This window comes from Tyto alba, unplaced genomic scaffold, assembly GCF_018691265.1.
Source record: "Tyto alba isolate M040663 unplaced genomic scaffold, T.alba_DEE_v4.0 Super-Scaffold_40, whole genome shotgun sequence".
NCBI classification, from domain to species: domain Eukaryota; kingdom Metazoa; phylum Chordata; class Aves; order Strigiformes; family Tytonidae; genus Tyto; species Tyto alba.
Window position 1 is genome coordinate 50,527,519 of NW_024881316.1, and position 13,129 is coordinate 50,540,647.

Genomic DNA, 13,129 nt, shown 5'->3' on the forward strand with positions numbered 1-13,129 from the left:
GCTGATGGACAGATTTCTCTTCTGCTAGGTGCAGTGTAATTTTGGCAGCAGCAAGAAGGGTGGACGTGAGGGGTGCGTTACAAATTCAGACATACTCGTGCTTGACAGTAATGATACAAACAGCAAACTGAACCCCAAAATTACTGTTTTGGTGCTTTAGAGATAGTAGCCAAGCTTTGCATGGGAAGGGGGAAGCAAAGGGTAACATTTAATCTCATTCATGCTGCTGAAGGGATGTGTAACACCCCACCTCAGCCAGCGGTGCTCTGCTGGGGCAACTCTAAATCTGACGGCGAGCGGTGTTTGCCCCGGTGCGGATGTGTTGGGCGCATTTTGTACAGCCTGGACGGTTTGCTTAGACCCCTGGGGAAAATTAAATCCGAACAGTCCTAAATACTACAGAACAAAACAAATTACCATGACCTTTAAATGCTTGCAGCAGAAATGCTGGATTTCTGGTAACTTCTGGTATTTGAGTTTCTGGTAATTGGCATTGTTCGTGGTTTGCGAAGGCTGCATGTGCGGGGTGAGCTTTGGGGACCTGATTTTGCTTCAGGCTGTCCAGGTACCTGCCAAGGTCTGGTCGTGCCTGGAAGGATTCACATTTTACAAGAACACTTGACATACTGAGCGTCAACAGATAAAAAGAGAAACTGGACGTTATTTTGTTAAATAATAAGTAAAGTTGTGTGCCGAAGGCAGGGATTTCTGGTAGAGCGAGTGGCAAAGATGATCTTAAGGAAAAGATGAGAGGTGTTTCGTCTGTGATGGACAGTGAAGTGTTCCCAGAGAGGGGGAGAACTGGCAGTTGGACAGCACTGCCATTCCTGGCAAACGCAGACAAGGGCAAATGGGCAGAGTGGGCGGGGGCAGTGGGGTGTGAGGGGGTGAGGATAGGGCAGCGCTCGGTCGGTCACGGGTCCGACCGGCCGCTGGTTACCACCACTGGCCCCTTTCTGTCCATCCCCCTCCTCGGATCTTCCCCCACACCCCTCCCAAACCTCTCCTGTAGCAGTCTTGCATCGCCCCACAGCCCCCTCCCCCTGCCAATATCCCAAATCCCCATTTCCCCCCATTTCCCCTTCGTATCACTTCAGACGTTCACCTTGGCCCTCTCTGGAGCTGTGCGGTGGAGGGTCCAGCTTAGTGACGGAGCCTCTTGGCCTTTGGCGTGGTCTCTGGTTCCCCCCGCTCACCTGGGTTGTGCCTCCATATATTTTTATTTACTGCCTCCCCCTGTACTTTGCATTGAAAACACTGATGACTGGATAATACCAGTGAAGCTGACACTCTCATCTTCCACGTACACTTGTAGGATTTAGACTGCAAGTTGATGCGCTGGTGCTGAGAAACTGGAGTCATTTTGGCAGGAGTTTGAGAAGGAAAAAAGAATAAAAAAAAAAAAGTAAAATAGAAAAATCTGAACCAAGCCATTACGCGAGGCACAGACACGTGGCGTGTGCTTGTCTTGGGCTTTCTTCTCCCCCCGAACGGCTTTGTTTCTCGCACGGGCTCCTCCGCATCACTGCCACCCCGGTGGGCAGCTTACCCCATCGGGGGTGGTTTTGCCCGAGGGGGGCTCGCCGAGCGGCGGCAGCTGCTCCCCGGCCCCCTCCTTCAGCCGCGCTTGCTCTGGGCGCAGCCCGGGAGCTCCCCGGCGCCTGGCACGGCGGCCGCCGGCCCCGCCTTGGCCCCGGCTCTGCCCCCCCCCAGCGACCTCCCGCCCTGCCGAGTCGGGGTGAGGCGCGGTACTTGGAAGCCCCGTACGTTGGCTTGTTGACCCCCACGTAGCCCTCTCGCCCCGGTGATTTCCAGGGGGTGCTTCGGCTTGCCCATCCTCCTGCTTGTTGGTCCCAAATTCTTTGCTAATGTTGAACGCAGAATAGCGTCTGTTCCTGCTTGGGTGATCGTGTTGTAGCTCTGCCCTTGGGCATTTACCTTGGGATTTTTCCCCGCTGTGCAGCGGATTTGCTGCTCACCGGCAGCCTGGAAGGTTCCAGACTGAAGGAACATCTTTGACGTGATATTTGGAGAAGCCTGGCTCGTTAAACTTTTACCACAGATAATAAAACCAGCGAACGCCATCTTACCAAGTGCATTTATAGGACCGATAACTAAAAGACCGGATTTTATTTGGTTATTGAGCATGGTTCACTAAAAGGAGTAAGTTTACTTATTGAAAGAAGAGCAGGTTTAATGTGGAGAAAGTGGTTCTGCAGTTGAGGCTGCGCTTCTGCTGGGAAAACAGAACTTGCCATAGGGTGAGCTGCAGCGGCACGGAGGAGTTGGTGTTAATGACGACCTTACAGCAGTTCCTTGCACGGCAATTTCAAGAGAAGGCCGGATCCACGGGGAGGACTGGACACGGCCTCAGAAGGTACCGGGGAAAACCTGTCACTGGCCAGCAGAGATCCAGCTGGACGGGGACCCGGTGGCGTTGTCCGGGCTGGGGGAGCCGAGGGGGCTGCTGCCTGCGGAAGCGAGGGGGGGTCGGAAGCACGGGGGGTGGGAAGGGGCCTCTGGAGATCGTCTGGTCCAACCCCCTGTGCAGTGCAGGGGCAGCTGGAGCAGGCAGCTCGGGGCCGCGTCCAGGCCGGTGCGGATCTCCTACAAGGACGAAGGCCTTCAGCCTCTCGGGGAACCTGGTCCAGCGTTCCGTCGTTCTTGTGGTCAAGACGTTTTCCCGGACGTGGGAGTGGGGTTCGGGCGTTTCCGTCTGTGCCTGTCGCCTCTCGCCCGTTCTCTGGGCACCGCCGAGGAGGGTCTGGCTCTGTCACCCTTCCCCGCACCCCCCAGAAATGCCAGGGCGGGGAAAGCCGCCGTCTGGGCTTTCCAGCTGCTCGTGGGTCCCCCCACGCCTGGCGGGGGGTGGAGGCTCCCCACGCCGAGGCTTCAGAAGACGTTGAGGGACACATCGTGAAAAAACTGGGATAAGTGAATGTGTAATTACTACGTCTCAGGTGACTAAATTATCCCTCCAAAGCTTAAGCTACAAAGGAGATTTAATGAAGGGAGTGTCAGCATTAGGAGTACGCAAGCTTAATTTTTGCCATTTTTGGTGACGCTTGATATAAAGACTTTTTTCCCTGCTTTTGGTGATCTCTTCCACTGTGCTTCACAAGCAGCTTTTAATGGGCAGTTGCAAGAACTTTATGTCTGAAGTGCAGGAGGAAAATACAATTGAATATCTGAACCTATTAGTTCGCCTTGCTGATGGAAGAAATCTGGAATGAATTACATTGATAACATTTGTGTTGTCTTAAGTGCTTTTCGCCTTTACGTGTGGAAATTGCTCATAGCTCTAGTTTCAGAGAAAGGACGAGAAATCGATATTGTCTCCAGTTAAAGGCAGAGGTGTTTTGATTTGCTTTTTCCAGTGGGTATTAACAGAAGGATTTTTTCCTGTCTGGTGCACCCAGATCTCTTCATTTGTCCAGCTCTTACCACCGCTGTCCCGTTTGCCTTGTCCAGGAGATATCTGAAGTGACATTAAGGGCCAGAGCTGAAGGCCTCATCAGCAGAAAGCAGTCTGTTGCCGCTAATTGGCTCTCATCTGCAGTGTAGGTTAAAATCGGAACCCGGCGGGATAATCACTAGAGGGCAGTCTGGGTTTAGGTGTGGGCAGGGTGAAACCGCTGCCGGTTTTCTGCGGGCTGTACCCGGCGGAGGGGAATGCCCCGACCCCCCCCCCCCGCTGCGGGGTCGCCCCACGGCAACACCCCCCAGCTCCGCTCTCTCCGGGGCCAGCGAGCCCCGCGCTGCTCTGCGCCTCGTCAGAGAAATAACGTGGCCGGCGACACCGAGCGCCGAACTGGTTTTCTTCCGCCCTGAAGTTCAGCAATGGACCGGATTTCTCACCCCGTGGGAGCGCGTTGGTTAGGGGTGGAAGAAGCGGAGGACGAGCAGAGCGGCGAGGCGGGGGCGCGGGCGATGTAGATGCCGTGCCAGCTGGGCTCGTGCCGGGCACTTCGCTCGCAGGAGGCAGCACGAGAGCCAGAGGCCAAGCGGTTCTGACACTGCTCTACAGCATAAAAAAAAAAAAAAATTGACAGCCAGTGTTTGAGAAATAAACCCGTTGCTTTGTAAGAATGTTGTTAATTGGGCTTGTTTATTGTGGAGGGGGGGGTAACTGTCTCTGTTTCTTCCATTTGCAGAAGGACGTTCCGGACGGGTTGAAGGAGCTCTCCGATGGCTCGGAGGAGAGCAGCGATGCCCAGTCCGACTCTCAGAGCTCCGAGAACAGCACCAGCAGCAGCAGCAGCAGCGACGGGTGCGGTAACAAAGATGGGAAGAAAAGCAGATGGAAAAGGAAAGGTAATTTTCCCTTTCAGGAGCGGTGATTTTAACACGTATCTGCGAAGGACTTGGGGGGGGTTTTTTATCCATCACATCTGCTGCCTCAAAGACAGGCTGTTACAGCTAACAGCCTAAAATCTGCCGTTACCGTTGGTGCTGGTGACTGACGCAGGTGCTGACTTACTGCTGTGCTACCTGTAGTTGTTAACTGCACTGAAGTGCAGTTAAGGCCTTGACGCAAGTCCCAGGGCAGCACGCTGGGCCTCCCGCCCAGGAACAGTGAATCTGTTTCTGCCACTTTTTCCTCTGCCGTCCGCCTGCTTTCCCAAGAAGATTGCACCTTTTACTTTGGGCCTTCTTTGATGCTTTTGGATGCAGCACTAACTAGGAGCGAGCACAGTCTCTGAGGTTAAAGCCTGCTGTGTGAGCTGATGGGTCTCACAGGGCTTGGGCTTGAGCCACTGCGCTCTTCTGCCCTGCTTTGGGCTCCTTTCCCTCATCAGCCTCAAGTGAATATTAAACCATTTACAACCTTAGCTAATACAATAAAGTGCTGGGTTTTGCTCCACTGCTGTATCCAGGCGGTTGCCGAATTTGGATGGTTCAGCAATGTTTCTAGGATATCTAGATTCTGGATTTTCTACAGGAGTAGTGCAAGAGTACCAAGCAGAGGAAGTAATGGATTTTACTCTGTTTTGAATCCTGATGTTTTTGCCACTCCGAGGAGGCCATGTATCTCGTCAGGTACTGCCATACCATGCTCTTTCAGGAAACAGCAGAAATCAGCATCTGTCAGCCAAAGCACTGTAGTAGTTACATCCTATATTAGTAATAAATAGAAGTTCCCATCTTGCTCACCTCTGGTTTCAGCACCCATTCATTTGACCAGTGTTCTCTGAATTCTTTCCTCCTTCAAAATTCTGCTCAGATATCTGCTTAGATGCTATGAGCTGAATTAATAATAATTAAAAAAAAAAAAAAAAAGCTGTAATCAAGCGTGAGGATGCAACATACGTTGTTCTCTGAGTCAGGGAGAGTCTGTTCAGGGTAGCGTTGTTATTCTCTCTGTTACAAATAAGCATGCTTCGTAACTCACAGCTTTGTGAAGAAGCGTGAAGCCCTCCCTTCGGGCAGGGGTAGCAGCTCTGCATCTTCCCGGAGAGCTGCTGGGGCAGCTGCTGAGCCTGTAACTTTACCCCTCAGTCCCATCTTTTCCTTTTTCCTTTTCTCCTCAGTCACGCACAGAACTTCTTGGCTGAAATGAAACATCATTTAAAACTTGTTTCCAATGCCGTGGGATACGGGCGTGGAAGCAGGGGAGAGGTTAAGGCCTTGCAGCAACGGGCGGGGGCTGCCGAAACCCTTCCAGCGTGGGGAGGCCGCGGAGGAGAAGGGGCTCTGTACGGGTGTGCGAGGCTCACACGGACCAGACCCTGCCTGGAGCTGGCCCTGCAGTCAGGGAGCAAACAACAAAACCAGAAGCGTTATGTAGAATTTTAAGCATTTAAAGCACCGTGAACGTACAAAATGTGGGGGAAAAAAAAAAAAAATTGGAAGTAAGACTTGACTCCTAGTTCATCCTTTGAAAGGAAAACTATAGATTGGCTAAAATATTTTCATTTCTAACAAATTCTTTCAAAATATTTGGTAAGGGGGTTTTTTTGGCTCCTTTGCCTACATCTCCACTGTTACGATATTACATAAAAACCTGCAAGGGAATGTATATATCTTTTAGAGAGCTCTTTATGTAGACCTGCATGTATACATTTTATATAAAAGCTTTATATCCTCTGTTACTGAATGGCTGAAAAAGCAGGAGGATGTGTGGTTTAGGAACCCAGGCAGGAAGGACGGGAAATCCTACCCTGAAATGTCTGGCAAAAGGTACCCAAAACTCAAAAGCAGATAATGTGATGATAGTGGTTTCAGGATAAATACAAAAAAGGAATTTTGCTCCTTTTGGGTGTCTGGTACTGATGGTGTTTCTTAGGAGTGGCATTTTGACCTTCAGCATAAAGGTCCTATTTTCATAGGTTTTAACGCACTGAAAGTCGTGACCTTCCAGTGACTAGCACGTTAGAGGCGATCAGGAAATTAGGAAAGTAATTCCGGTCAGTACTGTTACCGAGTGCTTTCGTTCTGCTCGGCTACCCTCCCACGAGGATTGCGTTCCTTCGCGTGAGCAATGACTGAGCGTCCCACTCAGTGCCGCACCGAGGCATTCCAGGTTGGGTGGGGACGTGGCTTTCTCCCGCAGCTTCCCTTTAAGAAACTGGTGAGAACCCACGGGCTGGTTTGCTCAAGCAGGGCTGGCCTTTCTGGGCAGTGGCTCTGGGGGACTGCGGGTGCGTGGGGCTGCCTCTGGACTTAGGGGCTGAGCGGAGCCTTCAGCTGCCTGGGCTTCCCCTGTGCCGGCAGGGCACGACAGGAGTGACAACCCAGGCGCGTCCTTTCTGCCTTGCCCACTCAGCTCAAATCCTGCCCGGCCAAATCCCGCATCTGTAGGGGAACCGGGGAGGGCAGCCGCCCGCTGCGGGCTCTGTAGTGAACCCAAGCCGAGCTGCGCCTCGCCGCGCTGATTTTTTACCTCCCTGCTTCGTTTCTCACAGCTACAGGAGAGCGGGTAGCTGTGGTGGGTCTTCACGAGGCAGCCAGAGCCCAGCACACACGTACGGCCCCACCTTGGTTTACCTTCCCAGGCTCTAAACTCCTCTCCCCTGTAGCTTCCACCTGTGCTGCTGCTGGCAGAGGTGAGCTGGTAGTGAGTTACGGGGCGGGTTTTTAGCAGCCTGGTGGTTGGCGAGCAGGGGATGGGGCTGCTCATCTTGCTGCCTGCTGGAGTGCCGCGCTTCAGCTGCCGGGGTGAGGCATAAAGAGAAATAATTCACCGTGGGGACACGCGGAGCCGCCGGCTGTGTTCAGCCTGATCTACCGAAGCGCCGTGGCGAGGCGGGAGGGAGTTGTCCCAAAGCAAAGCGTGCCTTTGGTCTGGGGAAGGGGCCGAAAGCGGGGGGTACGCCGTACGTCAGAGCGCCTTGTCGGGGGGTTCTTGTGCGGTGAGAGTCAGGAGGTGCCTTTAACAAACCCACCAAGCCGTGGTGCCCGGTGCCGCGGCGGAGCTGCTCGCGTCGTCGGAGGGCTCCCGCTGTAGAGCTTGGCCTCCACCTTCCTCTCTCTGGGTTCACAACAGGATCAAGAAACGGGTGGCTCAAATTCCCGCGCCCATGTCGCGCTGGGAAGGTGGAGCGGTGTCTCTGGGTGTATTTAGGTCTCAGAGGTCGGTCGCTAAAGGCGACAAACACGAACTTCATCCTTCAGAACGTCAACCAGCCACGAGTTGCTTTGCACTGACCCTTCGCTGTAAAATGAACGTTGTCCTTAAGGTACTGCGGTACTGTAAGTGCGCGTCCTGCTCCAGGCTGCCTTCTCCTGACAAGGCGCTGCGCTGAGGAGGAAGGTGCAGGGTGAGATGTGTATAATGACTTGCACCCTGACGTAGCTTGAGTGGTGTGCTGAGCATTTCTGCTACTTGTGAGCAATGAGCTAAGTCAACTGAGAGAAAAAGAGTAAAGGATTTGTTTGAATGCTGATGCTGTTAGAGCTGAGATGAAACCTGTTGTGGTTTTTTTTTTTTTTTTTTTTTCAGTCAACCTTCCTTACTTTTCCATATTAGAAGAAGGTGCGTTCTTGTCAATACTAAGTAGTAGAGGCCATCCTGAATAAGAAGAATACGATGGACAGTAAGACATGTTTGTCTGTATTGTACCATGTACCGTGTTGCTTTGCTTTTCACCATTACATTGATTTTTCTTTGTTATTTTCTTGGGGGATACCAAGACTATCTAGAAGATGACAGTAAAACAAATATTCTGATTGGTAGGTTGCAGAGCAGGATGCGCCTTAGAGCAAACCCAGCTTCATTACTAGCCATGACACTTCTCTTATTTAAGCTGTGTGAATGGTTTTTAAAAGCTGCAGTCGTGACTGTGTTGAAAACAGGGATGCTTTTCTAAAGAAAACAATTTACGGAGACTTGTTGCAGAGCTCTACAGCCTTTGGGCACCAGCCAGCGGTGCTCAGCGCTCGGGTGCAGCACGGGGAACCGGGGGGTGTAGCGGGACCCCGGGGAGACCCGCAGGAGGATTAGTGCAAGGCTTTGGGACTACCGAGCCGGGCCTCGCGGATGGGATGATCTCGGTCACCCCTATTTCATTTTCTGAATCTTTTTCGGTTGTACTGTATCTTTTCTGGGATTGGTGGGTGGAAATGCCCCTACGCTTCAAAACACGTGTGTTCTGTGAATACACAGACTCACGGCTGGCCTCTCTCCTTTTATCTTCTGACAGCCCCTTACAGTTTTTTGCGTATTCCTTTCCATCATGTTTTTGTAAGCCTTTGCTTTTCTGGCTGTTGCTGAGCGTTGGGTTGATGTTTCCATCTGTGGTGACTCCGGGATCCTTTTCCTGAGCATCAGGAGCTGTTCCAGAGTTGTTCTTCCCTTCGGTCATGATGTTGCCTTTTATCTTCGCTGAGTCATATCTGCTGGTTTGGTGCCCCTTCACGCGGTACCGCGAGGTCCTTCTGCAGTTCTTTGCAATCGGGTTTGATCTTTTGTTCTGCAGAGTAACTTCTTACGCCTGCAAGCTGTGTCTCATCACGGATGGCGTGTGTTGGGTGGCGTGGGTGGTGGCACGCTTCCTTGGACACCCCACCAGTACCCTCGCTGCGGGGACACCGAGCTCGTTCTGCCTCCTGTTACATTTAATCAGTTATTAATCTGCAGGATTTGAAGATCTGGAAGACTTAAGTAGTCTCCTTTTTCACTCTGTTCCTGAACCAGACAAGTTTATTTCTCAGTCTTTGGTCGTATTTGATATGTGATAATCTTACGGTTTATTTAAATTATGTCTTTGCTGCTGGCACATGTTTTACCCTTTTAGATGCTCCTTTTAATTTCTTTTTAACTTGCTTTTGTATTTCAGCGTGGTTCTCCTTTTTATGAATTTGAGTCGTGCTGTGAGACCACATATGGCGTTTTTTAGAAATTTCCTTGTGGATATGTTTTCTTTATTAAAAAAAAAAAAAGAAAACTCGCCCCAAAACCAAAAGTACTTCGTTCAGCTAGAAATCAGAAGCATCTTGCATGAATAAAATTTTATGGCCTATATTACACAAAAGAACATTCAAGGGCATAAATAATGTTGCCTGGTTCTTCTTTGCTCTTTAGAAGTTTTTGATATGGGGGTTTTGGGTTTTGTAAGCAATTTGGGTAAGACTGAAGTTGCACGTACATTGTTCTATTACATTATCAGAGGAGGTGAGCAACCTCTTGCTTTTCTGGGGTGTTGTAGGACGATGATGATACACTGCCCTACCGAAGTCTGTGCTCGTGGATTCTGGCGTGACCTTCACATGTGTATGAAAACTGAGGTTTTGCCTTGTGGTGGGGAGGTCAGAAATACGTACGTGTATTTCCTCGTGTAGCTCCTCGCTAAACGAGCTGCTCTCATCTGAAACAGAATCTCTTGTTTCTCTTCACCTGTGGACGGCTGGTTTTGCACTACAGACGTGCAGAGCTTGGGTTTGGGCTCAGGATATTAGCTGAATTTCCCCCGAGGAGAAGGCCCATCCTGCCAGTTCTGGGCACACCTCCTCCTGCTGTGGGTCAGGAGCCCGGCGGGACCGGGGCGAGCCCGCTCGGGTGGGCAGGAGGGTCCGGGGGGGAGCAGAGGTGCAGGCAGGAGCGCCCGGGCCATCCAGCACGGCTGGCAGAGCCCCCCCAGCCACGGAGGAGGTGAGCTCCGTTGGAGAAGCCTCTGCTGTTGGCGCTTGCTTTCCTGCCTTTTACAGCAAAATAAGAAAACGGAGTTGTGCGGCGTGGCGGGGCGTTATCCCTCTGCCCCGGGGGCACGCTCGCCCCGTGGATGCTGCTGTGTCAGTGACTCGCTGTAGGAAGGGAGCGACCGCACCGGGGGCTTTCCCCGCGGGCTCTTTGCTGCGCCAGCTCTTTCTTGGGTGTTTGTTTTGCAGCGTGTATTTCCTTTTTTTGTTATTCTCCCTTTCCTCTTTCTCATCTCGCTCCGCCGGCTGCGGCAGTGAGGCTGGAGAGCGGCGGTGCCGTGCTGCTTTTGACTGTCCCCAGGTGCCACCTCTGCCACCCCGCTCGCTGGGAGCCTCTCCAGAGGTCCCTGGGGACTCCTCCAGTGCCGCCTGCCAATGAGCCTATCATTTGGGTATCCAAGAAGATAGCAGTTTGGGTTTGTTTGTGGTTTGTTTTTTTTTTTTTTAAATCTAGATAGTTTAGACTTGCTGCCACTCATGTGCCCATTAAGCTCCAAACATGTCTGATAAGCACCTTTCCAAAAACAAAAATGCTCCAGAATCATAGAACCACAGAATCGTTCAGGTTGGAGAAGACCCTTCAGATCATCGAGTCCAACCGCTCGGCTCACCCTGCCGAGCCCACCACTAACCCACGTCCCCAGGCGCCACATCCACACGTCTTTTACATCCCTCCAGGGATGGGGACTCCACCACTGCCCTGGGCAGCCTGGGCCAGCACTCAACATCCCTTTCCGTGAAGAAATTTTTCCTAATATCCAACATAAACCTCCCCTGGCGCAACGTGAGGCCGTTTCCTCTCGTCCTGTCACTTGTCACATGAGAGAAGAGATGGATACCCCCCTCACTACACCCTCCTTTTCTCCAGGCTGAACCCCCCCAGTTCCCTCAGCCGCTCCTCCCAGGATTTGTGCTCCAGACCCTTCACCACTTCGTTGCCCTTCTCTGGACGCGCTCCAGCACCTCAAGGTCTTTCCTGGAGTGAGGGGCCCAAAACTGAGCCCAGGATTCGAGGTGCGGCCTCCCCAGGGCCGAGTACAGGGGGGACGATCCCTGCCCCGGTCCTGCTGGCCACGCTGTGGCTGACACAAGCCGGGGTGCTCTTGGGGCCACCTGGGCACGCTGCTGGCTCATACTCAACCTGCTGTTGGAACGTCTTCTCAATCTCTGTTCTCTGTTTGTTTGGGGTTTTTTTTCTTTTTTTTTTTTTTTTTTTTTTTTCCTACAACATAGGTTTTCTTCAGGGATTTAAAATGAAAGCACAAAAGCTGAAAGAATTAGGCACGTTTGGTGCACTCGAATACAGAAATGCCTCCAAAGGCCCGATGTCCAGTTGGAATGAGTGGTATCCTGACCGCTTCGGATGAGGCACTTGCTGGGTGTTCCCGGTCCCCGTCAGCCCCTGTGTCTCATGAGGGATTTTAGAAGGATGTAAGGAAGGACATAAGCAAAAGAGACTTCTTTGCAAAAAATGTCTTTAAAAAAATTAAAGCTACACTAACCTTCCAAACCCCCTCTGAGTTTATGGTGCTGTTTTCCCTCCCGGGGTGTGACTATGGACGGGGGGTACGGGCAGAGCCAAGGCTCCTGTGCTGGCGGCAGTCGGAGGCGTTGGTAGCACAGCTTGGCTGCTGCCGGGGAACAGTTTCTGCAGGATGCTTAATGGCAACAGATTTAAATGAATGTCTGGATTGATTCCTCCTTTCTCAGGAAGCTTTTTTGGACCTTTGGTGCAGCTGTGCCGTGCGGTGGAGGAGCTATGAAGGCACCTGCAGTGCGGGAGAGCGCCGTGTTAGGGGTTCTCTGCAGGAGCCGTCCCTGACCAGGCAGCAGACGGGAACCTGCCCACTCGTTCTGGGAAACGCAGCGTGGCTGAACGCGAGGTGATCGCATCGCCCTCTGCCACTAGCTACAGAAACCCATGGACTTCCACCAAGCTGGCCAAACAGCGTGTCCAGAGTTGGGTGTACTTACAATACTTTTTTTTTTTTTTTTTTTTTAAGCTTGGGCTTTTGATGTTGGTCTGTTCCTAAGCTGTAGCTTTTAAAGCTGGTTTTATCCAAACTTGAATGAGTAGCCGGAGGGGATACAAAGATCGTTTTGTCCCTGCTTTTCACAGCAGTCAGTGGCGGGGAAGGGAGGAGGCACCGTGCCTGCTCCAGCGGCGCGAAAGGCTGTAGCATGGACTCGTGCTTTAGCAGACGTGTGAGAGTTCACGAGGGCGATGCAGCTGCCCCGGCTGCAGGAGAAATTCCTGAAGCTTACCTGTTGGCAAACCCGTTGAGGCCAGGACACGAATGTAGAGCAAACAGGACTTTGCTAGTTCTAGGTCTCATTACTTAATTTTGGTGTGATTTGCTCTCAGTCTTGTGTCACTAAATAAGAAGCCTGGTTTATCTTCCCAGCTTCATCTCTTGGCTGTAACATAACTTTGCATGAAAATTAAATGATCCAAAACCATTGAATGAGATAAAGTCATTCAATGTGATGGTAAATGGTTGAAACAGTCTTGGCATGAAAGATTTTAAAATTCTAATATTTGTAAGGCATCTTTTCATTTACATGCTGTAACTCATTGATATTTTAGAGACAGTAATTTTTGCCTGAGTGGAGCCCACACTTGTATCAGTTTAAGTTTCTCAAAGTGCAGACCGACGGGACTCGGAGAGCTGGTTGTTGTGCCGTGAAGTCCACGGGGAAAAAATTTTTCTTTCATTTTTACTATTTCATAACTTTATGCATCTGAAATGATTCTTTTGGTTTCCTCCAGCAAAACCTGAAGCTTCATAATCTCGCTGTATATAAGAACTAACTTACATTTAATATCCGAGGAGCTGCCATGAAAAGCAGAATGCAAGTAGAAGGTAGAAATGACTTCAGGTGCCTCCCAGCCGCGGTTCAGCTCTGGGATTTGCAGTCAGTAACGTCTGAAGGTGGGGGTGGATGAATCTGCACCTTGCAGGACCTCCGGGCTATGGCAGGTCTGGCCGTG

General features: G+C 51.4%; 1 protein-coding gene across 3 annotated transcripts in view; it reads left to right on the top strand.

Moving 5' to 3' along the window:
- ASXL2 (ASXL transcriptional regulator 2) overlaps positions 1-13,129 on the top strand; it is a 127,568-nt gene that overhangs the window by 53,523 nt on the left and 60,916 nt on the right. For all 3 annotated transcript variants that reach the window (XM_042803474.1, XM_042803475.1, XM_042803470.1), the window contains one exon: positions 4,155-4,314. In XM_042803474.1, coding sequence (XP_042659408.1) covers positions 4,155-4,314 — 160 coding nt within the window. The remainder of the gene's footprint in view (positions 1-4,154; positions 4,315-13,129) is intronic.